Source organism: Cebus imitator, unplaced genomic scaffold (assembly GCF_001604975.1).
Source record: "Cebus imitator isolate Cc_AM_T3 unplaced genomic scaffold, Cebus_imitator-1.0 Scaffold431, whole genome shotgun sequence".
Lineage (NCBI taxonomy): Eukaryota > Metazoa > Chordata > Mammalia > Primates > Cebidae > Cebus > Cebus imitator.
This window is the reverse complement of record NW_016107746.1, coordinates 545,379-572,393: the sequence shown is the minus strand read 5'-3', so window position 1 is coordinate 572,393 and position 27,015 is coordinate 545,379. Positions and strand designations below refer to the sequence as shown.

The window sequence follows — 27,015 nt, the reverse complement described above, 5'->3', positions numbered from 1 at the left end:
AAAAAAAAAAAAAAAAAAAAAAAAACAACAATCTGATTTCCAAATGTTACTCTTTCTATCTCTATATAACTTTGGATGATACAAAAAAGCATAAGATATACATTCTCCAAACCAGATTTGACAGATTTAGATACAGTCCAACACTGAAAAACATGCTATAATATGCTGACCTTTATTTTTTCTAATATCTGTTATTCTTTTCTCTTTGCTTGAGAACCACTACTTAAATGACAACCTTTATTACATTTGAAAGTATTAAAAAGAAGAAGCTATTTAAATGAAGCTAAACTTTTTCAAGGAGGAAAACAGCACGCCATACAAAAATAAACTGAAACCTGAGAGGTCAAACGTACATGGATCCATCCTAGAGTGAGGAGATCATGTTGATCCTGAACATTGAATAATTCCTCCACATTCTCCATGTCACAATAGTCTGGTCCCGCAGACTGCTTTGGCACAATTACATGGGTAATAGTAAATTCATTATGTGTCTAAAAAACAAGTAGCAGAAAGAATGACATGCATCTGACAAAAAATAATAATAACAATAACTGAACAGGAAGTGCAATGTTTAAGACTAGAGAGTTCCCCAGTAGGGGGTTGTGTCCAGGTACAGGGACCACTTACATCATCCCTCCCTGTACCTGGACACACACCCCTTCCCAATTCAAAAACAAAGTCCCAACAGTAAAAACGGATTCTTTGCCAAAAGTTTGAGAGTCAGTTGTTTGTAGCTTGAAACTCACTTTCACAATAGAAAACATAACATAAATAAGAATTCCAATTCCAGGCTGGTCTGTGGAAGTTTAGTTAATAAATGATTTCTTGATATATCTTATAATGGAAAAACTAGAACAAAACAAGGGCAGGTTTATTTGGATGGGGGAGATACTAGCTAAATAATTTTGTGGTGTTCCCAAAGGGCATTTCTTAGGGTTGTGAAAGTTGATGGTTTTGTTTTTGTTTTACTAATTATATTTAATGTCACTTTAAGCCGTAAGACATTCTTTGAATATTGGGAGGACTCACTAGGATCTTCTGTAATTAAGATAATGTTTTGGATTTGCAATCAGATAAAGAGAAAGGAAAAAACAAATTACCCCTTTAGGCAAAAGATAAGAGCTGAGAGGAAGAGGGTTGTGAAGTCCCCTGGGATCCTCAGGGAGAGATGTTTGTGCAATGAGAGGCTGTCTTCCTTCCCCCAGGCAGACTGGCCTTTCTCCCCTACACAGCACCATCCTTTCTCTGGCCTTAGGGCTTTGCCATACACAATGCACTGTTCCTTCACCCTGATTTCAACTCTTTCCTCCATCCAACCTCCTCCTTTATGTATTCTTTAGGCCTAGCTCCAATATCACTTTTCAGGGAAACCCTTCCAGACCCCTCAGACAAAGTTAGATTTCCCAGTTACACAATCCCATGATGCCCTGCACTTGCCCAGACAGCACTCAGCCCCACTTATAATTAGTCCTCTGTCTGGGTCTTCACAGCATGGTAAGCATCATAAGGAAGGGACTGTGGCTGTTGCAGGGCACTGAATGCCAACACCCAGCACAGTGCCTGGCACATTTAGACATTCAGTAAATGTTTGTCTGACAGCGGAGTGAATGAATCATGCGTGAATGAATCAATCAATCTGAACACAACACATGATGTGGGGGTGGATGCTTCAATAGCACACTGTTCCCTTATGTGCAACAGAGGTGACTATAGATGCCCATTCTCCTGTGCTTGCCACCAATGGCTTCCTCTCTCTTGGAGGGAAAATGATGACAAAACACTGGAATGCAGCAGGAGATTGTGTACTGAATAAAACGTATTATTCAATAAAGCAGAGGTTCCTAAGCTAAATTTTGAGGACTGAAAATATACCTGGACCCAGATATATAAACTGGTACTCAAAACAGACTATGAAAGGACACGTCCAAAGAAACATTATGTATCTTTGTTGTAGATAGAAAATTGAATGCATCTCCTCTCTTTCATCTCCTTGTATTATGACATTGTCTTTCATCACATACTTATGATGACATCTTCCATAATTAAATATGTTCTGTGCTTATAGACTTTATTTTGTTGAAGATACTGCCTTAAACTAAAGAAAACAACAAAACCCTAGTTTTATTCCATGTATATCTGAAAAAGGATAGCAAGGTGACACATGCCGCAGATAAAGTTAATTATATGAATGTATGTGAAACTAACAATTGCAATGAAAATTTGATTTGGTAAATCAGATGGATTTGGAAATCTGAAGACCTGTATTCCATACTATTTTTCTAACCAAAGATTTAATTTATAGTTTAATTGATTCTTCAGGACAAGTTTTTATAGTGTCTCTTAAATTTTACAATCTATTTTATAGAAGGGTTATTCCATCAAAAATGACAGTAGCTTTATAAGATTAATCTGTATAAAGTTAATTTCATAATATTGTTTACTCTCAGCATGTTTTTATTCTGCTCCATTTGTGGGAAGAAAGCTAGTACTATTAAAACTATCCTGTGCAGAGATATATATACATATATAAAGATCATACCAGTTTTCCACAGAGTATTCCACAGGTTTCTATTCCTCTCACTGTATTAGATTCTGCCAGCTGCAGAAATTTGTGGCAAAGATCTTTTGGCAAAACTACACATCGCAGTCCTTCAACCACTAAATCTAAGAAACAAAAAAGGAAGAAAAGGCTGAAAAACAAACCATATGTTCCATCTTTCAAAATTGTTATTGGCAAGCAGTTGCAGGTGGACATAAATTTCAAAAATAAAAGTATCAGGTGTTCCACTTTCCACATTTTATTTTAAAACTCTTAGAAGTAAACATTAACTAGAAGTAAAATTACATTGTGTATATATTTTATAAGCAAAGTGAGAAGGTACAAGCACTTTTACATGTTTGTACCCTGGGTCAACTATTTACATGTTATGTTATCTTTAGGCATGAAGCAAATACAAGGTCAAATGCATAGGCTGCATAGAATGCATTTTATATCCTATAAGACATAGGACAAATATCCTGTTTATCATGTTACGTATATCTTTAAGAAAGTTGATGATCAGTAAGTAAAAGCACAATGTTTTGGGAAACAATTAGCAGTAAAGTGTTTTAAAGTGATGCCTGTTATAACTCATTTCAAATAAATGGAAACACAAATTTCATCTGACAGTGTCTGCGAGGAAGAAATCTGTATTTTGGAAACTTGCCAGCACTGATCTGGCAGTACTGACTAGCACTAATTCTTGCAAAAACACACAGTCTATTTGGAGGTTAATTATCTATGTGTATCAGATTCTCTCAGTCCAAGGAGGATGCTAAACATACTGAGTATAAACACTTTATTGCTGAGCAATGGTCTGGATAAACAATTTTCTCAACATCTTTTCTCTCCAGTATAAGTGTTTACCTTTAAGATGTATTTCTTAGTTAAAATACATAGAAGACAAAAATACTTAAAATGTTTCTCATTTAAAATCTCTGTTCAGCCGGGCACGGTGGCTCAAGACTGTAATCCCAGCACTTTGGGAGGCTGAGGCGGGTGGATCACGAGGTCAAGAGATCGAGACCATCCTGGTCAACATGGTGAAACCCCGTCTCTACTAAAAATACAAAACATTAGCTGGGCGTGGTGGTGCATGCCTGTAATCCCAGCTACTCAGGAGGTTGAGGCAGGAGAATTGCCTGAACCCAGGAGGCGGAGGTTGCGGTGAGCCAAGATCGCGCCATTGCACTCCAGCCTGGGTAACAAGAGTGAAACTCCGTCAAAAAAAAAAAAAAAAAAAAAAATCTCTGTTCAATGATAAAATACCTCCCATTTATTATAGAGTCTCTGCTCTATTGGGGGCAAAGCATATTTTCTGAATTTTAAGGTTATATACAGTAAAAGTCAGAGAGTATTGAAAGTTACTCCTGTTATTCACACCATATTCTGCAGGGGTCCTACTACAATTAATGAAATGAGGAGGACCCTCCCAGATGCTATAGAAATATGATTCTATCTGAGGAGCCTCAATGTCCCACAGGGGTGCATTTCATCACTTACTCTGAACAGCACTTAGAGTAGCAGCTGGTGTTAAGGCCCTGTTTATAGGAGGCGAGTGGCTAGCATAATTGGTTGCATCACTTTTATTAGGTTGATCTGCAAATACATTCAGCAAGGAATTGTTCTTGTGTGTGGAAAAGCAGGACAAAGCACTCCCATCAATCTGCTCTGACAGCCCCGAGGTTTCCTGACTTCGCATCTGACCTCGGGCTAATTCTTGCTTCTTGAGTTGATCTTCGAAAAACAGAAACTGCTCGGATTCTAGCTGCTGCTGGCGCATCTGAGCAATCCGCTTCCTTTCTGCCTCTATCAATCTCTGATGCTCCAGTTTTTTGAGAATTTCAGCTTTATATTTGTTCTGAAAAATGTGGCAGCCAGGAGAGGTTAGTTTCCAAGGCAAAAACATTGAACTGGAATTAGATGTTTTCAATCTTCAAGCAGACAGAGAAAAGGCTAGATACTGTTGTATGCCCACAGGGACACTCAGAACAGTGAGAGAAATACATAAGACCAGGGCAAAAAGCCCCTTGATCTGATTAAGATAGAAGTTCTAAATCCACTGATATTTTACCAGAGATGATAGGCCATGACAATCAGGATCCCTCCATTCCCTTATGCTTCTAAATAGTAGAAAATCAAGGTCAAGGTTGTTTGCTCAGTCAGACTGACAAGACCCTATGAAACAAAATATCTCACCCTTACTACGCTTCCAATATAGAGGTCACTAGCCACATGATTATTTGGACTTGATTACGGTGAAACAAAATTAGAATTAATTAACCAACATTTAGTACCTCAGGCACACTAGTCACATTTAAGTGCCCAATAGCCACATGTGGTTAGTGGGTACCATATTGGGAGGTATCAAACAGAACACTTCCATCATCACAGGGAGTTCTATTTAACAGTGCTGTCCTAGAACCTTTTGCATTTGACTCTAGAACTCATACTCTGCTGGAGATTTATGGATAAGAAGGAATCACTAAAAAATGATTATTAAAATCTGTTCCAACCTTTTCTATCACCACTAATCAAGAGTTTTATTAAAAATGAGGAGTCCCAAGCTCTCCAGTCCTAACAAAATACCCAGGCTTATTAGGTCAGATAATATGAAATGTTAATGAGCCTTCCAGGTGATTTTGATGTAAACTAGATTTGGGAGCTACCGTAAGATGGCATTAGCCTGGGGGACACAGCTTATAGCTGCACATTCAGGTGCATACAAATCACCCTGGGTCTAATTGCAGTTGCAAATCCTGATTCAGCAGGTCTGGGGTGGAGCCTGAGATTCTGCATGTCTAACAAGCTTCCAAATGATGCTAATTCTGGCTGAAGCAAGGGCTCACAGGCATATCTATGCATCTCTCCTAGGCTTAGTGCTGCTATTCTAACTCCACGGAGATTTCTACATGAGATTCTACCGTGGGCTGTGAAGTCACAGGTATCAAAGGCAGAACATGGAACAGCTGCAGAGCCTGTTCCTCCCAGGAAGATCCTGAAGAGGAAGATCATACACATTGCTGACTGTGGAAAAGAGACTTGAACTGGGCTTTCGTCTCCCTTGCTTTCTTAGCCTCCAAGATCATTTCTATCTTTCATATTTCAAGTCATTAATAAGCACACTTGAGGGATACTCAATTTCAACATTCCCTCTACTGCTTCGTTAAAACTCATCACTCAAATCAGCCTGCCAGTCCTGCCTATAGAAAGTCAAAAAGCTTAATGACCATTTTCAGAGCTGATGAGATTGAACTGAAGTGAGAGTCAGTGAAGGTGGTAACCTCCAAAGCAAATAAAACACAAACAAGAAAGCAAAAAAGCACTTATAATAATGCTTTGTTGAATGTGAGTATCCTATAAGCTGACTGGCCAATTTCTTCTTCCAATGCCTTTCTGCCTCTCAGACATTATCGTCATGTTCATTCTTTATTAATAACAATCCAGAACCCACCACTTTTGGGTGATACAATTACATTTCGACTGCATGGTTAGCTATTATTCCATCTCACTCAATATTGACTATAACATTTTAAGAATCAAATTCACATTTCTAAGGCCTACATAAACACATCAAAAACCATATACTGCTCTCCCTACCTCCTACTGGCTGTTCATCTGGCAAAGAGCAACCATCTGGCTCAAGGTTACACTGGCAAATATAATCAAATGTTGATCAAAAAGTTCTACTTAAATCACTGTAGGAAATCTGTTTTTTAACACATTGCTTTATTGGATGTTGTAGGGAAACAAAAATACCACATTGTTGGTGTAACTGCTTAACCTGGATATCAGCATAAATTTTTTATTGGTTTCACATCACTGCATCTTTAAATTTTAATTTAAATGCACATAACATTTGAAAAACTCATCACATAAAAATAAAATTCAAAAAATACTTATACATAAAATTGTCATGAAATAAATTTACCAACTGAACTTACTTTGCTTTGCAAATATTCTTGGTATTCTATGTCATATTTCTTTAAAAGGTCGTTTTTCAATTCATCTGTCCTTGGGAATGCAATCTCCTTCAGTTTCTTTTAAAAATATATACATATATTGATTAGTGGGAGTTTTCAATATATTCTTTTAGGTCATCAGGTGAGAAAGAAAAACAGCTGATAGGTGTATTACAAATAAAGTCATGAGTAACCAATGATGGCAGAAAAATAAATCTCTTGATGGGTCCAAAATATAACTTTCCAGCAGGATAGAAACCATTATCCCTTTTGTAAGACGTTTATTGGCTCTACTGATTAGGTAAGCATTTTGTTATAGCCCAAAGCTATGAGACGTAAATAGCTAGAACTTTGTGGCTACCTTTGTAGCACCCCATTTTTAGGCAGTGGTTTTGAGATCAATACATTCTATAGTACATAAATCATGTAGCATCAGAATTAGAAGGGATGTGAGAGAATATGTGGTGGATAGGGATTTCTAGACATGCTAGACTGTAAAAAGAACAGCTGGGGCACTTTTTATAAAAATACAGATTCCCAAGCCTAATCCAGATCTACTGAATTAACACCTCTAGAGAAGGGGTCTGGGATTCTGGATCAGCTTCCTTAGGGATCCTTAATGGCAGCAAAAGCTGGGAATTCTTATATAGTGTAACTACGTCTTCCTTTTTAGAGGTGAGGAAACAAAGGCCGGGAGAGACTGAAGGTCCTGTGGGCATTATGCAACCGGCTAGTGGCCCATTTAGGACTGGAACTCAAGTCTCCTGACTCTAGCTCTTTCACCAAGTTTCTAATCTCTTAATCTTTTATCATTCATTTATTTATTTATTCATCTATCTATTTATTCGATAAGCATAAACAAGAGAAATGTACATGCTTTTGGAGAATTTTTCTTCCACAAAAAAAAAGTAAGCACAACCCTAAATTATAGTACATGAGTCACCTTGGCAGCCTGGCACCTTTGGTTTCCAAACAGAACTCTCTGAGGTTGAATGAACAAAATAATTAAGAGGAAATGCTACACAAAGACATGAAAATAATTGATTCTTCAGGTAAGTGACTGTAAACTTTAAAAAAGTTGGCTAGGCGCAATGGCTTACACCTGTAATCCTAACAATTTGGGAGGTAGAGGAGGATGGATCACTTGGGGTCAGGAGCTCGAGACCAGCCTGGCCAACATAGTGAAATCCCATTTCTACTAAAAATATAAAAATTAGCTGGGCGTTGCAGGCTCCTGTAATCCCAGCTAATGGGAAGTCTGAGGCAGGAGAATCACTTGAACCTGGGAGGCAGAGGTTGCAGTGACCTGAGATAGCATCACTTCTCTCCAGCCTAGATGACAGAGCAAGATTCTGACTCACAAATAAATAAAATGTAGATCATCATTTGACAAAATCTGCATTTTGCTTATGCATCCTTAGGTCTGAAAAGGCTCACAGGAAAGCTTTTATTTCATTATGCGGTAAAATGTTATTCAAAAATTATTTAAAATATCATGATATGATTGGCTTTGTATACATGATTTTATCTCCCATCATATAAGATCAACACAAACTATTAAAGACAAATAAATGGGAAGCATTGTAAATGTTTATTTAAAAGAATATGTCCACAGCTAGACATAACCAAAATTACAGATATAGCAATTATTGGTGATAAATAAATCATCGAAAAATTGATGATAAATTACAACACTCTTTCTCCTTGATAGTATTTTATCCCACCACCTCCTGCTTCCCCAGCACACTTGATAATTCTAGTTTTCTAAGACGTAAATAGCTAGAACTTTGTAGCTGCCAATAACTAACCCTAATTTTCAAATAATTACTGAGTTCAGTGCTGTATAAAATAATTAAAACCAGCCAAAATGACTGTCTGAAAGAAATTTGAAGAAATATACAACATTCTCTTAATCTCTGGGAGGAACTATAAAATAATTCCTCATTCACAGCATAAGATAACATTTTTCTTTCTTTCTGTTCTGCCAGCATCAATTAGACAAACCACACTGGCTCAGTAATGATCATTAAATGTCTAAGAAAAAAATCGAAACATCATTGTTAATGGAATCAATTTTTTGTGCTCAAACTCTCAAGAGAAAGAGAAAGGGGAGGAAGGGGAAGAGCGAATCAATAATGGATACTTATAGAACATTTGATCCCACAGTGGAGAAGCAAACCCACAATACCTTCATAATATCCTGCTTTTCAGGTACTGCACATTGCTGGTAATCTCGATGGTTAGGAAGCTTTTCTACAAACAAGCTAAGAAAAGAGAAAACATGTCCTTAGCATTATATGACAGCAAAAGCTCAATAGTGACTTCTAATATGGGAATGAGCATCCTTTTTCAAAAATGACATGTTTAATAACTTACTCATTTACTTATAGTCTTTCCATCTGCTTTTTCACTAAAGGCTGGCATGAGTATTATTTTGGTATTAAGGGTTAAACTCAACAAACTAAGCACCAAAGTTAATAAGGTTAAGGTCAGGGAATTCTCTAAACAAATCAAGTCACTTTGATCTTTCTCAGGCCCTGCATGCTTAACCCCGTAAGAGCACATCTTACTTTTTTGCACTGCCAGCAACAGAGAGGATCACATAAAAACATCAGAGCATGAAAAGAGTCATGTAAATCCCTTCTCATTCTTGGAAAAAACTCAAACAACCACTGATGAATCAGCAGTGCCATCATGTATGTATCAAAAAACTCTTAACAGAAAACCCATAACTAAGAGAAATGACAACCAGAATCCTTAGGAGGTGCCAATTAGGAGTTCATTATTTTTCACCACCTTTTAGGGAACAAGATAGCAGCAGTGAAAGGAAATTCCTACAGCAAATCAGGTGCATCACTTCCAGGTAAAATGAAGAAACTGCTACCACAAGGGCAGGGAATTCTCTTTTTTATGCGCCAAAGTATCCTCAGCCTGAAGAATGGCATCCAGCTCATAAGTGCTCAATAAATATTTGCAAAATGAATAACCCTTCCTTGATAAATCATAATGATCTGAAAATGCTATTTCTGATCAGCTAATATGTTATATCTTATACTTAACTGATTCTGTAAATCAATTCATGCACACATATACTCATCATTTCATCTCACCTGATGACAAGGCTATAGGATACACAGAAATGTTAGCATAATTCCCATTTTTAAGTGAGAAAATTAAGGCTTAAAGAGGCTTTAAAAGTTGTTAGCTACCTAAGACTTTATAAATAGAATAAATTCAAAGATATTTGGAGCTGAGGGAACCTCAGAGATTTTCTCCCATAAATCTTTCATTTGTAGATAAGGAACTAAGGCTCAGGAAGAATAAATGAATTATAAATTATCATACCACTAATAACAAAAGAGCATTCAAGTATTTTGATTACACAGTAATTCTGAGATATAGGGACCTTTTCTCTTTCACCAGGCCTACAATTCCATAGTAACATATGCAAAATCAGAGCAGAAGGTAAAAAAATATTATTAATTGTAACTTATTCAGAAACAAAAATTATTAGAGAAGTTTGGCTATCAATGGTGGAGAATAACCTCTAATTTCATATTTATTACTTAACTTTCTAAAAAGAAGTGATTTTCTCAGGTAGGGTGAAGGTTGCCAACCATTCTCTAAATTTTCAAGTTGAGTAACTTGAATAAAATGCAGATCTCAACTTGTATGTCATGTAAACTGCCTTTAATTTTGCCCTTGGTAGAATCATGGAATGCAATTTTTAAAATATTGTATCTTTTCAACTTCTTAAATGTTCTCAGGCTAGGCCCCTGACTAAGCTAGTGAAATTATATGTGAAATAAGCCAGGCACAGAAACACAAATACTGCATAATCACACTTAATAATGTGGAAGGAATCTAAAATAGTTGAATTCATAGAAGCAGAGAGTGGCTATTAGGGTTCCAGTGGGTAAGGATAGGGGATGAGGTGTTGGTCAAAGGACATACAATTTCAGTTAGACAGGAGGAATAAGTTCAGGAGGTCTAGTGTATATGATGACTATAGTTAATAACAATGTACTGCATAATTATGCAGTTTGGCCTGGCACAGTAGCTTATGCCTATAATCCCAGGACTTTGTGAGGCCAAAGAAGGAGGATCCATTACATTCAGGAGTTGGAGATCAGCCTGGGCAACATAGTAAGATGCCATCTCTACAAAAATAAAAAATTAGCTGAGCATGGTGACACATGCCTATAGTCCCAGCTACTCGGGAAGAGGTGGGAGGATCATTTGAACCTGGGAGGTCAAGGCTGCAATGAGCTATGATTGTGCAACAGAGTGGGAACCTATCTCAAAAAAAGGTCTGTGAGGTAATAAATATGTTAATTGGCTTGATTTACTCATTCTACAATATATGCATACATGTATCAAAACATGTTGCATACCATAAATATATATAATTTTCATTTGTCAATTTAAGTAAAATTAATAAATAACAAATAAGCTAGCAAAAGTAATCAATGTGTGACTTTCAATTAAAATAAAAAATAGAGGGTTCAGCTTAGATTATACAATTATTGATAACAGGACAGCCTTTCAACCAGTACGTTATTAAATTAGTAAGGAAAATCCAAATCTCATTTCCGTTAACTCTTCAACTAGGATATGTCACTAACAAATGTCTAATAAGAAATATGATATTTTGACATGGCTGTTTTGATGTAGCCACTTTTAATCAACATTTTGAAAGCTTTTTTGTACATGGTATTCTTACATAGCCAAATAAAATGATTTTTTTAAAAAGAAATAATAAATGCTATGTGAAACTGACCATGGCACCCTATCCCTGCACCTGGATCAGATCTTTCCTGTATCTCCCAACTTGCCCCCTAGGTACAACCCACCAAATCAACCTTTTAAAATGTTGATGGCATGTTTCAGGTGTTGTAAATGGAGCTACACTATAGTTCTTGCTCTCATAAAGCTTCAATTTCTGTCAGGGAAAATGGCATGAAAAAAGAAATTTTATTTATGAAGAGTGAAACATGTATTAAATAGATTACTGTACTGGCCTTGGAGAGAAAATCTGATAACCCTGAGCCTCATGCCCTCCCTGACCCTAAGCCTCAGAGATGATGTTGGGATGCCCGTGAGTACATTACTTGGTAATTTAAAAACCAGAACATGTAATGCTCCTAGGGACTGTGCAATTGGTCTAAATATGAAAACATGACTGATACTCAAACTGCCACATCAAAGTATGTAAATATTTTTTCCAATTTTCTTACTTCAGAGGCCTTTAAAACACTTACGTTATAAATTTATTATAAAGAACAAAGGCATTTTCCAAATTTCCTTCTTCCAAATACACAGATGCCATCCTCTCCATCTCTACTCCAGACCTAAAGTAGCGTCGTGGAGTGATGTCTTCACTGATGGTGATATTACAACCAAGCTTGCTTAGGGCACGGACTCGCTCTTCTGGGCTCAGGGAAACATCCGTATGGTCAGGCATAGCAGCTAACTTTCTCTGCAAAGCAAAATTTAAATCTCTGATTAATCGCTAATTATAGTAAGAAAAGGATATGACTATTATTATGGATGTATTTTCTTTATGAGGAACCTAATACCATTAACTAAGGAAATCTTTTCATAAGAGTTAATGATATGATCAAAGCAAAGTATCTTTGCTTAAACACATGGTCTGTACAACAAAAAGACAAACATCCAGGGTAAATACACAGTGCTACTGGAGTGGGATCCCACCTTAGGTTTCAGGGTACAATTATGTGGAAGTTCCAGGGTATGCAAATGTTTCAGGTCATTTTAGGTAAAATACCATTGCTCTTCATATCCCTGTGCATGTTTCTATCTGGGATCATGTGAAGCAGGTCATGAAATAAATTCCTGCCCTGGTAGGGTTTATGTCAGGGTCTCCAAGGAGGTAACTTGGATTCAAGTTACTATAAAGATTCAGCTATATTCCAGAAGAAGTGTTGTTTAGTAAGAAGTTTTTAGGGCCTCGCTGCATCTTCATTAAGTGAGAGAAAAAAAAAAAAAAAACACCCCAAATAAATCTTGGAGAAGCCTTTTCAAGCATAAGAATCCCCCTCCTTTTTTTTTTTTTAAGACACAGTTTTGCTCTTGTTGCCCAGGCTAGACTGCAATGGTGCAATCTTGGCTCACCATAACCTCTGCCTCCTGGGTTCAAGTGATTCTCCTGCCTCAGCCTCCCAAGTAGCTGAGATTACAGGCATGTGACACCATGCCTGGCTAATTTTGTATCTTTAATAGAGATGGAGTTTCTCCATGTTGGTCAGGCTAGTCTCGAACTCCCAACCTCAGGTGATTCACCCACCTTGGCCTCCCAAAGTGCTGAGATTGCCGGTGTGAGCCACATGCCCAGCCACCCCTCCCATTTTTTTTAAAGATGAAAAGACTCTCAGACTTCCACATAATAGAAATTACACTGTTAAATTAGTCCTTGACTAAGAAAATAATGATATGTTACTAAGAAATGTCAGTGATAGTAATTTGAATTTTATTAATAAAAACAGCATCTATACACATTTGGCAAAGCATAGAACATATATAATTCAGGATACTTATTCAATAAAAAGCACTTTAGAAAGGAAATTTTCTCTGTTAAGTGCCAGATAGCCAGTACCTTAGGCTTTGCCAGCCATATGGTTTCCATTGCAACTTGAATTCAGCTCTCAGCATGAAAGCCACCATAAATAATATGGAAAAAAAATGACTCTAGCTGTGTCTCCCAAATTTTTATTTATAAAAACAAGCAGGTGGTTTGGCCGTTAGATGATAGTTTGCTGACCCCTGCTTTAGATCAGCATGTTTCAAAGCATGGTCCATGGACTGGCAGCATTAGCATCAACTGGGAGTTTCTTAAAAATGCCAATTCCAATAGGTCTCTCCTCAGACCTACAGTCAGGATCTCTGGAGTTAGGCTGGAGAATCAATGTTTTAATCCATCTTTCCAGAGGTACTTAGGCATGCACTGCTTGAGAAGCACAGCTTTAGATCAACCACTTCTACCATTGCTGAATGCTTCCAGAATAGAGTTAGCCTAGAGCAAATTTAGCTTCTCAAGGTCTTGGTTAGTTAAGGGTAGGCTGCAAGTCTGACTACTGTGTGGGTGGAGCACCTAATTCAGGTCTATAGAAAGCTACAAAAGAGTCAAGGTAGGCATACGTTTAGTCTGGCCATGGATTACTGAGCCAACCTTCAGGGGCAAAGTATAGTGAATTAGATATCTGGAGTTCTTCCAGTGCCATCTGGCCTACTTTGCTGGTATTTTTATAGCCAATAGAACCCCAGAGGTCTGAAATGATTCTTGCTCCTAAAGGTTTAATATGTAACCAGAGAGCCATAAATTTGTTTCTCAAGGCTCCATTAAGTAAGAAGCATGCCATGTCCCTTGTACGTTTTATTATGTGGCTTCCCCACTTCAGAGACAGAAATTGGAGTTTCTGAACTTTGAGCCTCAGGCTTCAGTATATAGTCTTTTCCAACTGAGATGTCTCAAAACCTACAGCAATCCATCCACTTTTCCCTAACCACACTCATCTGTAGAACTCAGCAGCACCAAATGAAAATATTGTTATTTGACCACAGATAATTGCTTCAATGACATCAGAAAATGACTAGAAAAAATATCTATGAAAATCAGAACGTTTTCTAAAGGGGGTTCCATCCTCTCACATGCATAAAAGTAATGTGTTCATATTTTACTACTATATAGTCCACACCAAGTTATCATTATTTCTGTACAAGTATGTCCAATCCCTTATGAACTCCTTGGGGATTTAAAAAGGATCATTTTCCATTTATCTCTATTTCCTAGAATGTAGCATATTCCCTGCCACATAGGTGATCATTAATGAGTACATCAAATAAAAGAGAGAAAGGAGTGAGAAAGAGAAAAAAGGAAGCAATAAGAGACTGTAATTAGGTTTTTTCCTGAAAATTAAAATTAGATTGATTTTCCTTTTTTGCATGGTCCTATCTTTCCCAAATTTAAAATTGATTTCAAAGATAAGCTGGAAAATAACCTAAAGTCTTCATCAATCTATAATATTTCATTTGCATGCAAGCTTCTTGGATGAAAACACAAATTTTCCATATAAAAAGCCTTTGTGTTCATTTTTACAGTGACATACACATTAAAATTTTAGTTATTGTTATATAATATTCTAGAAAAACACAGAAGACATCTCATAAGGATGACTCTTTGCTCTGCAGAGGTGGAAATGCATCAGCCTTTATCAACCATAGTGGAACAACAACATGGGGACAGAAAGTGAAAACGTTTCTGCAATTGTCCACTTTCCAAACATACTCTGAAAACAACTAAGCTCTGTGAACGACTTTCTTGGTCAAGAAAAAACATGAGGTCACAATCTATTTCAGTACAAGAACCAGGACCTCTATTTCCTTATGTCCTGGTGCTCAGTTTTGTGCATATAAGGTATTTAGTATACTGCAGCTCATAGGCCGACTCCTACAAGGTCGCCATGAGTGGTTGGGGAGGGTCATCAGGAGGAGGAAAATGGGAATGACAGTTTCTATTTGTCGTACCATCATGATAGGCTAGAAGCAACAAAAATATTGTTTCCAATTGTCACTGGGCACAAAGTATGAAATCAGGGCCATGGAGATTATATAATGTGTTTATATTCACACTCACAGACTGATCTAGGACACAGGATAAGCCCATGTGATCTAGCTAGAGAAAGTGTGCACAGTGCTGGGTAGTGAGGGGAAAAGTGAGAAGCATAAGAGCTTTAAGTACAAAGACATTTACACAAGGCTCCAAAGCAATACCTAGGTGTTATGTATGTTTTTCTCAGTTGTCACCATACGAAGTGAGTCTCCAATTTTTATCTATAAAGAAGCTGAGGCACTAAGAACTTTAAGTAGCTCCTTGGATATCAACTCTGAAATTCTTCTCTCCAGGGTTTTGCCAAAGGACTACACTCCTGGAATCTATCCAGATAAACTAAAATTTTAGACTTTTGTGGGAAATAAAATTTATTTTTAAGTCTTACAAAGATAGCTTTATTAGTCACTTCCTCAAAGGAGACAACCACACAGATGGATGAAAAACTACAAGTGCTAAACTTCTTAAAGTAATTGTGACTCATTTCACATTTGTATGTTTCTGTTCTTCTTTTTGGGCTTTTCAACCAAATGTTAAATATCAGCTGGTGTGACCTACCAGAGAATTCACAGTAAAAGGCTGATCCATGTTGTCTTAAATGTAAAAGGAGGATGTTCACTGTTTCTTCTCAATCACTTCATCTGTTTCAAAAACAAGAAGCAGAGCTAAAGTTATTTTTTGAGGCCCAAGTTTGAAATCCCAAACCCCAGGGTTAGCTCTGCCTCAGAAAAACATGAACAAATTGAAATAACTTATATAACCTGAGTGTTTAGGGAGACTGTTGGAAATCTCTTCTTGAAAATACAAAACTACAGGTGGTTATGGTTTCTTGAAGCTGACCTTTAAAAGTGAAGGTGTGAAAATAATACATATTTGACTGGCACCCAGTATGAATCTGCTTGGGGCTACCTTACTCAGAACTCTATGCAGGGTTATAAAGTAGGTTCACTTTCTTCAAAGGAAGAAGATCATATTGGTTAGGAGCACGGACAAGCTCTAAACCTAGAGCCAGTCTGGATTTAAACTCAACCTTAGAACTATGACAGGCAGAATTCTAAGATAGCTCTGTGATTCCTGCCCCTTGATATCTGTAGGTTTATGTAATCCTCTCCACTTGAGTGTGGTTAAGACCTGTAATTGTCTTCTAACCAATAGAAGACAGCAAAGGTCATAGAATATTATTCCTGTGATTATGTTGAAACATATGGCAAACATGAAAATATATTATAGTTTTATGAATCCCTCTAATGGGTGATGTTAAGTTAATCAAAAGAAAAATTATCCTGAGTGGTCTGGATCTAATCAGGTAAGACCTTTAAAAGAAGTAGATTCTCTCCTGGCCTTAAAGACTCAGCCACCCCAACTTCCAAAGCTGCAAGGATATTAATTCTGCTAATGACCACACAAGCTTAGAAGATGACTGCAAGCCTCTGACAAGACCCTAGCCCATGTCAACAACTCAATTGCTGCCTTGTGAGACCATGAGCAGGGGACCTAGATAAGCTGTGCCTAGACTCCTGACCCAAAAAGCAGTAAGATAATAAATGTATATTTAAGCTATTAATTTCATAAAAATTTGAAAAGCAGCAATAGAAAACAAATATGCTTAGCTGTGTGACTGCAGGGAAGTTATGTAGCCTTTCTGTGCATCTACAAAATGGGAGAAACAGCAGCTCCTTTGTCATGTGATTGTGCTTGGATTAAATGAGTTAGCACATAAAGTCCTTAAAATATCAATAGACCCTAGCATATAGTCAATATTTTATCATTGTTGGCTATTAGTAGAATCTTTATTTTGTAGTTAGACAACTGAGGCTCAAAGAAGTCAAGTGAACATACCCAAGTTCAAATATTAATTCAATAAATATTAGTAATTCCCTTCCATTTTATGCTAGTGTAGGTCAAGCTCTGCATCGCCACTTTCCATTTCTAAATTTATTTTGTCTTTATACCCCACTCATCACTTAGATGGCTTTGGATGTGGATCTTCTCCTCAGTTCCTCATTTAGGAAACAAGGGGTTAAGATAGATTCTTTTTAGTTATAACAATCAGTGATTCTAGAAATCTCAGAAGTAGATCAATCAACACCTCCAGTGCTATTTTCTGGCCTAAATCCACGGTGTGTGAAGGAACCTTTCAAGAAAAATTACTCTTGTATCCCAGTCTTTCCCCTCCACTGTCTCCAGTAATCCCTGGGGTAAACATTGAGCTCTACACCTGCAGGTTACAAAAATGCCCAAGAAAGAAAAGACATGCTCCATCACAGTGTAGTTTAGAAGCCGAGTTAATAATTCTGGCACCACTGAATGTAGGCAATCTCAACTGAGGAATTAACACTTCTCAGTGAGAAAAAATAATCCCGGGAAAAAAGACATTAAAAGAGTTAAAAAGACAGAGCAAAGGCTTATGGGGAATGTGACGCAGGGGAAGGAGAGGAAAAAGGAAACACTAGTAAGTCATTTATTAGGGCCTTATAAAAGAGTAGAATCAGCCAGGCTTGGTGGCTCATGCCTGTAATCCCAGCACTTTGGGAGGCCGAGGAGGGCAGATCACCTGAGGTAAGGAGTTCAAGACCAGCCTAGCCAACATGGCAAAACGCTGTCTCTGCTGAAAATAGAAAAATTAGCAGGGTGTGGTAGTGCATGTCTGTAATCCCAGCTACTACGGAGGATGAGGCAGGAGAATCATTTGAACTCAGAAGGTGGAGGCTGCAGAGAGCTGAGATCATGCCACTGCCTTCCAGCCTGGGCAACAGAGTGAGACTCCATCTCAGAAAAAAAAAAAAAAAAAAAAAAAAAAAAGATCTGCCCTCCTCGGCCTCCCAAAGTGCTGGGATTACAGGCATGAGCCACCAAGCCCGGCCAATTCTACTCTTCTACAAGGCCCTAATAAATGACTTATTAGTGTTTCCTTTTTCCTCGCCTTCCCCTGCTTCACATTCCCCATAAGCCTTTGCTCTGTCTTTTTAACTCTTTTGATGATTGCTCATATCCTTAAAGAGAGAACATAGCATTTAAAAAGTTATAAACATTAGGTAGTGGTTTTTAAATTTTACTGCATCTAAAATCACATAAACTTGAGATCTGTTTAAAATGCAGTCTCCTAAGAACCACCCTAAGGATTCTGAATCCATAGGTTCTAAGTCTACAAGTAGGTATTGTCAGATACGGCCCAGGTGATTCCATATACATGAGGTTGCCAAACAATACTTTGAGAGACACTGCATTTCAGAATGAATTAAGTAGGATTCTTAGCTGCAGGCAAAGGTCTGACTCTTGAATTCATAGAAGGATAATGAAAAAAACCCCACAAATTTCTAGGCAGGCCAGAGAAATCAGGTTCAGAAGCTACACATCCAAGAACACTGCCCCAAACCACACAGCGGCACTGGCCTGGTGGAAACACCCCTGCTATCTCTATTACCTGATGAGCAGGGAATTCTACAGCTTCTTCTACCAACACCAGTAATCCCAGCAACCAGCTGCTGCCCTGGGAACGATGTACAGCCGCCATGTACTTCTATATGTCCCTAGTTTCTATTTCAAAGCATGAGATGCAGGTATCTAACTGGCAGAGTTTGGGTCACATATCTGCAGCCAAGCTGCAAAGATGGCCAAAGATGTAAGTATCTAGCACTTCAGCCTCCTGCAGGTGGCAGTGGGATATGCCAAGAGAGGAAAGGTGGATCCAGGGCTGGGTGACCAAAAAACAATGGTTAAGTGTGAGTAGAAACAATGAAACGAACATCTCTGTAATAAAATTCTATCTGGATGAAATGTTTAAACATATCTTAAACATCAGAATTTATTAAACTACTACAGATTAAAAACAATCGCTATTCACTCCCACATATGAACATACTAATAATTCAGAAATAAAAGCTAACTCTTTTTAAATCTAAGATGAAAGAAGTTCACAGACTGGTCAGTTAACTTATTTTCTGAACCATTTATTACCTGATGGTCCTGTCCTAACTCCCTTGTTTTTTAGCCCCTAGTCCTGGGACTTACAGTTGCATTATAAACAATTGCCTACATCAACATAAACAGGTATGTTTTCTAGATCAATGGCTCTCAAAATGTGGCCCAGGTTCCCCACGATCCTATCAGGGAGTCTGTGAGGTCAATATTACTTTCACAATATTACTAAAATATTATTTGATTTTTAAAATATCAGTCTTTCACAATTGTATAGTGGAGATTTTCAGAGGATACAAGAGTTAATGGAATGCTTACTTGTATACTCTTATAAAAGTCTGTTTTGATTTTTAGTACAGGAAATACAAATAGATATACCTCATTTAAACAAAGCTTTTTAGTGTCCTTAGTAATGAAGAGTATAAAGGGGTTGGTTCTAAGATCAATAAAGTTTGAAAACCATGGCTGTAGATCAACAATGCAAACAAAATAAAACAAAAAATCACTGTGTCACCTCAATCTAATCAGAAATAAAGTGGGCCAGAAGAATCTAAAACAGGAAAAAATTAATGGCAAGTATCACTTTCCATTTGTGCTACTGTGGCCTTACGAAAATAATTAGAAATTTTGAACTAAGCGTACAATAAGAGGTACTTTACCTCATAGCACTTGAAATCCATTGATGCTAACGAATGGGAAGTATTCAATATCATCCAAGAATAAAACAAATTCCCCCGCCAAAGTGGAGGTCCAAAGTGCTATAAGGCACGTGGCGCAAACAGCCTTTGGAGTCAGACAAGCCTGGGTGTGAGTCTAGGCTCTATCATTTGCTTGCTAAATATCCTTTACTGAGCCCCCTCCAAGGCTCGCTTTCCTCATTCGCCAGGGGGCTTGTCACAGCCCCACTTCTCTGCTTTTAGAGTGGCTTAAAACTAATAGAAAACATTTATCAGAAATGCCTGCTTTAATCTCAGCCTACTCTTAACCTCTACCTCACATTCTTGTGGCTTGATAACATCTGAACTCCAGCCTTGTGATCTATTTAACCTGTAAGGTACCTCTTGAGAGTTCTTGCTTCAGAACTCTTGCCTTCTTGCTTTTATTGCTAGCCCCTTTTCCTGACCATAATCTCCAAAGACATCATCATTTTTCTCTTTAAACCGACCTTTTATAGAGGAGTAGAAGAGAGTCTGCTTTCTGTTAATCCTGACTCACAAGGGTGTGGGGAATCACAGTGTCAGAACCACACATATTCACAATGAACACAGAGGCCAACCCTCCTCCCAGTGATTCAGCTAACAAGTGGCTCCAGGAACCAACTGAGCAGTCAACTGTGCCCAAAGGGGATGTGGCAAAAATGTGGTCTCATCTGTGAGTGTCCTGGGAAGAGGTAAGTACCCTCTCCAAATTGATATTTCACAGCTCTTAGTTTATAACAATTTATTCTCCATGTAACCATAGCAAAATCCTCTTGGTTTTTATGTCCCTGCAATGTCTCCAAGTTTGAAGTCCCTCAAGAAAATGTGGAAGAGTCTCAACAATTCTGCCCTTTAAAACCAGCAGCAAATAATGCAAGAATGAGCAGAGGAAAATATCTGACCTAGTTTGTGACTTTTTCAGCCTTAATTTCCTTTTCTTTTCTTTCTTTCTTTTTCTTAAAATACTGTGTGTGTGTGTGTATCTGTGTGTGGCAGGGAGGGGTGATGGCAAAGTTCAGAATCCTGACCCATTTTCACCCACAAAGCAATATTTTCCAGAATTCAGAAACGAGGCGACTACCAGGCAGTGAACAGTCTCCTTAGAGACTCAGCATACAGTAAACAGCCAGGGAGACCATCACCCAAATGTGCCATTTTCTCCCAGGCACTTCTTTTAACTTGAGTGCCCTAATGACCTGGATAATTAGGTGTGGCCCACTGGCAGTTAAGAAAGGACAGAGCACCTTATATCACCTCCTGGAGTCTCATTTCTAATTGGCCAAATCAATAGCCACTGGGTTAGTGGTCATGTTTTCCAGGAAGAACATGGTGCAATTTACTTAGCTGGAGATAGAGAAAGAAAATTATTGTAACACAGCCTGTAGGCTGCATTGACATAATCTGATTTAGATAAAGGGAGGTAAAGGATCATTCCCATGTCTTAAATGACAGAGATACAAAGAAGGATCTCCTAAATCACACTCTTATAGATTGGGTCCTACTTCAGGAAAAGTAAATAAATCTAGGCCTATCTTTCATGTCCTCTTTTGAAAGATTTAAAAAATTCATACATCAAAAGCAAAGATCACATTGATTTTTTTTACCCTTATCTTCTGTAGTATCTGCAATCAGAAATATGCTGAGACCCAGGTGATATATTATCTGTGCTAAAATACTGATAAGATAAAAATGAAATGATCATAATATTAGAAATAGCTTTTATGAGATATTTTTCCCTATATTGTAAGTATTATATGATCATTTACTAGGTGCCAGGTGCTTGACTGTTACTTCTAGGGGTATATTGCACGTTAAATATACCAGTCACAATAGAATGGTTCGTATTAGATCAATAAGCAAGAATGCAGTTGCTACAGGAAAGATGATAAACCACTCCTGATGCATGTGTTAAGTTACTTTGGGGTAGATACAGACTACTCTAAGTATAACCAAGTCACACACTGGACGGTAAAATACTTATTTTGCATAGTGTAGTACAAACTTTTTATCCAGCCACCAAGATGAAGTGCTTCAGTGCCCTTAGCCTGAAGGTTTGGGGGCCATTTACAACTTGAGGAAGATCGTTTTTGTCACTAGCTGGAAGTGCTACAGCAGCTTTTTAAAACCTTTTTGTGCACCTTATCTTCATCCATTGAATAGGGACAATAACTTTCCAGAACTCAATTAAAGCTTAAGTGAGGTAATATATTAAAGTTCCGTTAGAGTTCCCAGCTTGCAGGAAGAAACTCAAAGAAAATCAGTTCTTTCTCATAGCAGATGTTAGAAAGGTGAGCTTAATGGCCTCTCCTAAAAGTTGACAGATGTCAGATGGTTAGTTGATGTGTAACTACTTGCTTCTTTACAACGAGCTTTTGACAGACAGTTTTCTATCCCCTAGCCACCACTACTTCTTCCTCACCAGCAGGGCCCAGTCCCACCAGAGATATTCACTTTCTCAGTCTCCCTTGCAGCCAGGGCTTGGCTGGTTGGCAAGTGACCAAATATTGGAAAATGAGAACGAGGGGAAATCTTTTGGGAGGGTTCTGGGAGAGATTTTCATCTATAATACAAAGAGACATCCTAGGGAATATGTGCCTTTTCGTCAGCTGAACATGTGATTTCACATAAGTCTCAAAAGGCAGCAGCCATTTTGCAACCTAGAAGGGTCAAGCCCAAGGACAGCCAGTGGCTGAAGGATGGCAGAGCCCAAGGGGGAATGAGCCTGTCTCCTTGCTCACATGGCTGAGCTGCTGATCTTCCCTGTAACTGTTCTCTTCTGAGTTGTTATTATACATGATTTTAAATGTCATTACATAAGGCACTCTTAGTATTCTGTAATATGCTCCCTGATTAGTATAGGATTCCACTTGAAATACAAGAAAATCTTTAGCTATATAAATCCCATGACAAAAGAAGTGATTCTGAGTAGCTAAAATAGTAAATGGTAAATAATAACAATAAAATGTTTGAGATTTAAATATTTTTGAAGGAAATAGTTCTAAGATATATTATTTACTCCTTAACTTAAAATAGAAACATTAACCCTTTCTTGATAATTCAACATTTTATTTCAACTTGAATGCCCTAGTGACCTGAATAAGTAGGTGTGGTTCACTGGCAGTAACAATGCTTCCTGCCAATAACTATACTTCCTTCCATTTCTAATTTGCTGTTTAATCTGTCATTCATTTAGAAAAAAATCAATTAAAAGATAACTGATTCACTAAATTTCTTTGGTCTTTTTCCTTCTTTAATCTATTTTCTCTCACTAATAAAATTATCTAAGATTATTTATAGAATTAAAGTGTAGACTGGGATGGATCAGGAGAGATCTGTGAGGGAACTACCTTTTGATTACAGTGAGTGTTCTACATGATTTCTAATTTTGCTGCTCAAAAAGCCTTTTTTCTTACTTGCTTTTTTCTAGATTGTCTTCTAGTTAAGAGGGAGCTGAATTCTGGGCAGGTAACGTACTATTTCACCTTTAATAGAGAAAGATAGCCAAAAAAAAAATCTTCACATGTACCCCAAATCCTAAAATGCAATAAAATAAATGGGAAAAAAAAAAGATAGCCAAAAAAAAAAAAAAAGTATATAATAATAATAGGTACCATTAACAGAATGCTTTCCTTCCCTGAGTAACTGGATACATAAGCACATATGATCTCAGTTAGCCTTTTCCAATAGGAGGCAGTTGATCCTTGGGATTAGACATGCAGTCTTCAGGGTTAGAACACCTGAATTCAACCAGGAACTGCTAACTGCAGAACTGCAGCTTCCCAAACTGCAAAGGAGGTTGATAATAGTATCTAATGAATAGGGGTACTGAGAAGGTGAAGTAAGACAATGCTTGTAAAACATATAGCACAACACTCAACAAATGATTACTACCATTATTTCCATTTACAGATAAGAAAACTAAAGCCTAGAAGAGATAAGTAACTTAAACAAATGACAGAGCAGAGACTCTAGGTGCCCAGGAGTCCAGAGCTCATCCTCTCAGTCAGACAGCAACACTGGCACGTGACCTCTCATAGTAATCAGCAAAATCCAAGTGAAGGTCACATCCTTGGGCCTTGGACAAGAATGACAAAATTTACCGTGGAAATGAAGATTTCAGTTCAGCATTACAAATATCTGATTCATAATCGCCTCTCTGCCAAAGAAATAAAAGGACATTCATTCCCTTCACTTTTTTTTGGAATGTGATTTAACACGTCCCAATGGAGGCTGTATTCATGTTTGGTTTTGCATTGGACAATCTCCTCAGTGCATTTTTTTTCTACTCTTGTTGCCCAGGCTGAAGTGCAATTGCGCAGTTTCGGCTCACTGCAACCCTTGCTTCCCAGGTTCAAGCGATTCTCCTGCTTCAGCTTCCCGAGTAGCTGGAATTACAGGCAGGGGCCACCACACCTGGCTCATTTTGCATTTTTAGTAGAGACGGGGTTTCACCATGTTGGTCAGGCTGGTCTCGAACTCCTGGCCTCAGGTGATCTCCCCACCTCGGCCTCCCAAAGTGCTGGGATTACAGGTGTGAGCCACTGCGGCCGGCCCCTTTCACTTTTTTCATTGGCAGAATGATTTAGTGTCTGTGGACTGACCACCTCGTTTATATAGTTAAGAAATTCAAATCCATAATTATTCTATCAAGACACAGTTCAATTCAAAATATTTGCTGGTTTTTAATACAAATTCTAAATTTTGTTGTATATGAAAGGCATTTCATATGCTCATCAATGTACTAATTTTGGAATCTTTAAATTCATGTGAACTTGCTAATTGTGCTCTCCTGTTAAAATGCTATAAGTTCCTAGAAATAATGCATTTCTAAAGATAAGCTACCCAAAAGGCACTAAACTTTAATGTATGTTTTAATACACTTCCTTTTTTATTGCAATTTGCTTTTAACAAAATACTATTCCAAAGATAGTTGGTTCAATGAAGTATAATGAGTCACAAATAAAATGTTTTAAATAGCATCATTTTCCTGCCTGCCAGTTGCCTGAAAGCTCAGAAATGGAGTTAGTCCATGGGCATTATTAATCAATTTTATTTAATTTTCTTAAGGGCAGTAGTTCAACAAAATGAATTGAGTCCAGCTCTATTATTCAAAAGCAAAAGACAGCTGACTGTCCTGAAGTGCTTCTCATCCACTGCTTCTCCAGTGTTCTCCAACCACAAGAATCTTAACTGTTTAACACGTCCCAGTAGAGGCTGTATTCATATGTTTGATTTTGCACTGGATCTCTTCAGTGCAGTAGGCAGAAGCAGAAAAGACAGTTTCCTTCCTTCACTTTCCCTGGCAATCCATTTTAAAAAGTTTTCTTAAAGAGCCCCTTATTCTGGCAAAGTTGTTAGCAAGTGGTCATCTGCTGTTCCTATCTGCTCACCACTCATCCCCATCCTACCTTCCTTGGCTAAAGCTGACATCTCCCTGCCTTTGAAGCCATGTTCCCTCTGGGATTGGTTCCTGGATAGTCTGCCTGCATTACAATGACTTGATGGAGGAGGGGTGCGCTGGACACACACACACACAGATTTCTAGGCCCCACTGAGTCAGAATTTCTGGGAAGGGTGCCCCAGGGATCTCTTGTTTTATCAAGCAGCCCAGATGTAAATTTTACACACATTAAAACTTGAGACTTACTGCATCAGTTACAAACCCCCACTAAGCACCAGTCCCTGATCAGGTGAATAGTCCCTATTTTAAAATCAACTCCTGCCTTGGCCTCGATGAAGTGGAGGTGTTTCCTTTCTCTTCCTCCTCCCTCACTCTGCATCTCAAATATTAATATTCTGCCTTTTTTTTCTTGATGTATCTTTACTCTGTAAGACTTCTTTTATTTTCATGGCTTCAGCTTAATTTGAGCTTCAGTATTATACCTTCAAATGTCCTCTATCCATTTCCACAAGGATACCCAACTGTGATTTTTCATTCAGTACAGTCCAACGCTAAATACATCTTTCCTGCAAATATTGATAGCTCCAGATAAATTTATTCATTTATTCAATGTTATCTATAAAGCCCCTACTTTGTGCTTTTATTAACCTTACATTCTGCTAGGGGCCAGGAGTGAGGCAGAGAGGTGTAAAAATAACAAACAATTATCTACACAATTATCTAATAAAGATTGTGGTAACTGTGACAAAGATGAAATACAAAAAACAATGAGAGTTATGCATTTTCTGGCAAAAAATGCCTTCTACATGATGGTGTATCCTTCATGATGTATCAGGAGACATATGTCATTGAATTGTTCAACTATTAGTGATTTTAATCTTGATCATTTGTTTAAGTTATATCTGTCAGATCTCTCCCCTGATACTATTTTTCTCTTTATTATTGAAAAGTGTCTTGTAGGGAGACTATGCAAATATACTGTTGTCCATTAATTGTGGCATCTGAAGATTTTTTTTTCCCTGAGACAATTATTGTGGTGTTTGAAAGTGGCCGTTTTTCTGTTTCCATTACTCCTTCTATAATTATTAGTTCAGCTGGCATTCTTGCTTGAGAGTTGTTTGATTTTTACATAGAATTTTAAAAATTTAAGATTTTAAGGACCTGTTTTCTTTATGGTATCTAGATGTCTTAACATCACCTCCATGGATGGCACCAACATCCAATCAATTACACAAATTCTGGCAAACCCTGAAATTAACAACCCTGCATCTACTCTTTCCCTTAGCCCCACATCCAATCTACCACCTGCATGTGCAGATTCAGATTTGCCCTCCAAAACATCCCTCAAAATGGCAAGTTTTCACCATCTTTTGGGGAGGCTCCTTAATGTACACACCACCCTTTTCTCTGTCTGCATTGCTAGAATCATCTTTTAATTGTTGTATTTGTTTCTATTTTGCTCCCCTCTGATTAATTCTACCTGGTGAAGAATCTACCTGTGGTGATCATTAAAAAATCTGATTCAGATATTGCCATTCCTTTGCTTAAAGCCCTTGAATGATGTTCCATTGCTGTTAATATCCTATATCCTTAGTAAGTCCCACAAAGCTGGGTCTGACCGGACTGTCTCCTTACAGCCTTCTTCCACACTGCTTCCTCCACCGGCTTCTTTCAGTTGCTGAAATGCACTATGCAAAGTCAATGCAAAGACACTCCAACCTCAGTTCACACTTCTACTTTCTACCCATCTTTCCCGTGTTAACTTAAGCCTCTCTTCTTCAGGCAAGTTATTTCTGACCATCATAAGACTAGACCTAGTCTTGATTACATACTCATGAAGAAACATCAAATGAACCCAAATCAAGGGATTT

General features: G+C 37.8%; 1 protein-coding gene across 4 annotated transcripts in view; it reads right to left on the bottom strand.

Annotated features, from left to right (window-relative positions):
- STAMBPL1 (STAM binding protein like 1) overlaps positions 1-27,015 on the bottom strand; it is a 99,739-nt gene that overhangs the window by 62,599 nt on the left and 10,125 nt on the right. For 3 of the 4 annotated variants that reach the window (XM_037731921.1, XM_017510119.2, XM_037731922.1), the window contains exons 2-8: positions 15,686-15,768; positions 11,763-11,980; positions 8,690-8,765; positions 6,484-6,579; positions 4,043-4,400; positions 2,540-2,664; positions 354-491 (exon numbers count right to left, since the gene is read on the bottom strand). In XM_037731921.1, the coding sequence (XP_037587849.1) occupies positions 354-491; positions 2,540-2,664; positions 4,043-4,400; positions 6,484-6,579; positions 8,690-8,765; positions 11,763-11,980; positions 15,686-15,715 (1,041 nt within the window). In that variant the 5' untranslated portion in view covers positions 15,716-15,768. Of the gene's footprint in view, positions 1-353; positions 492-2,539; positions 2,665-4,042; positions 4,401-6,483; positions 6,580-8,689; positions 8,766-11,762; positions 11,981-15,685; positions 15,769-23,354; positions 24,039-27,015 lie in introns of those variants that run through there. The other variant, XM_017510120.2, reaches the window with a different exon arrangement.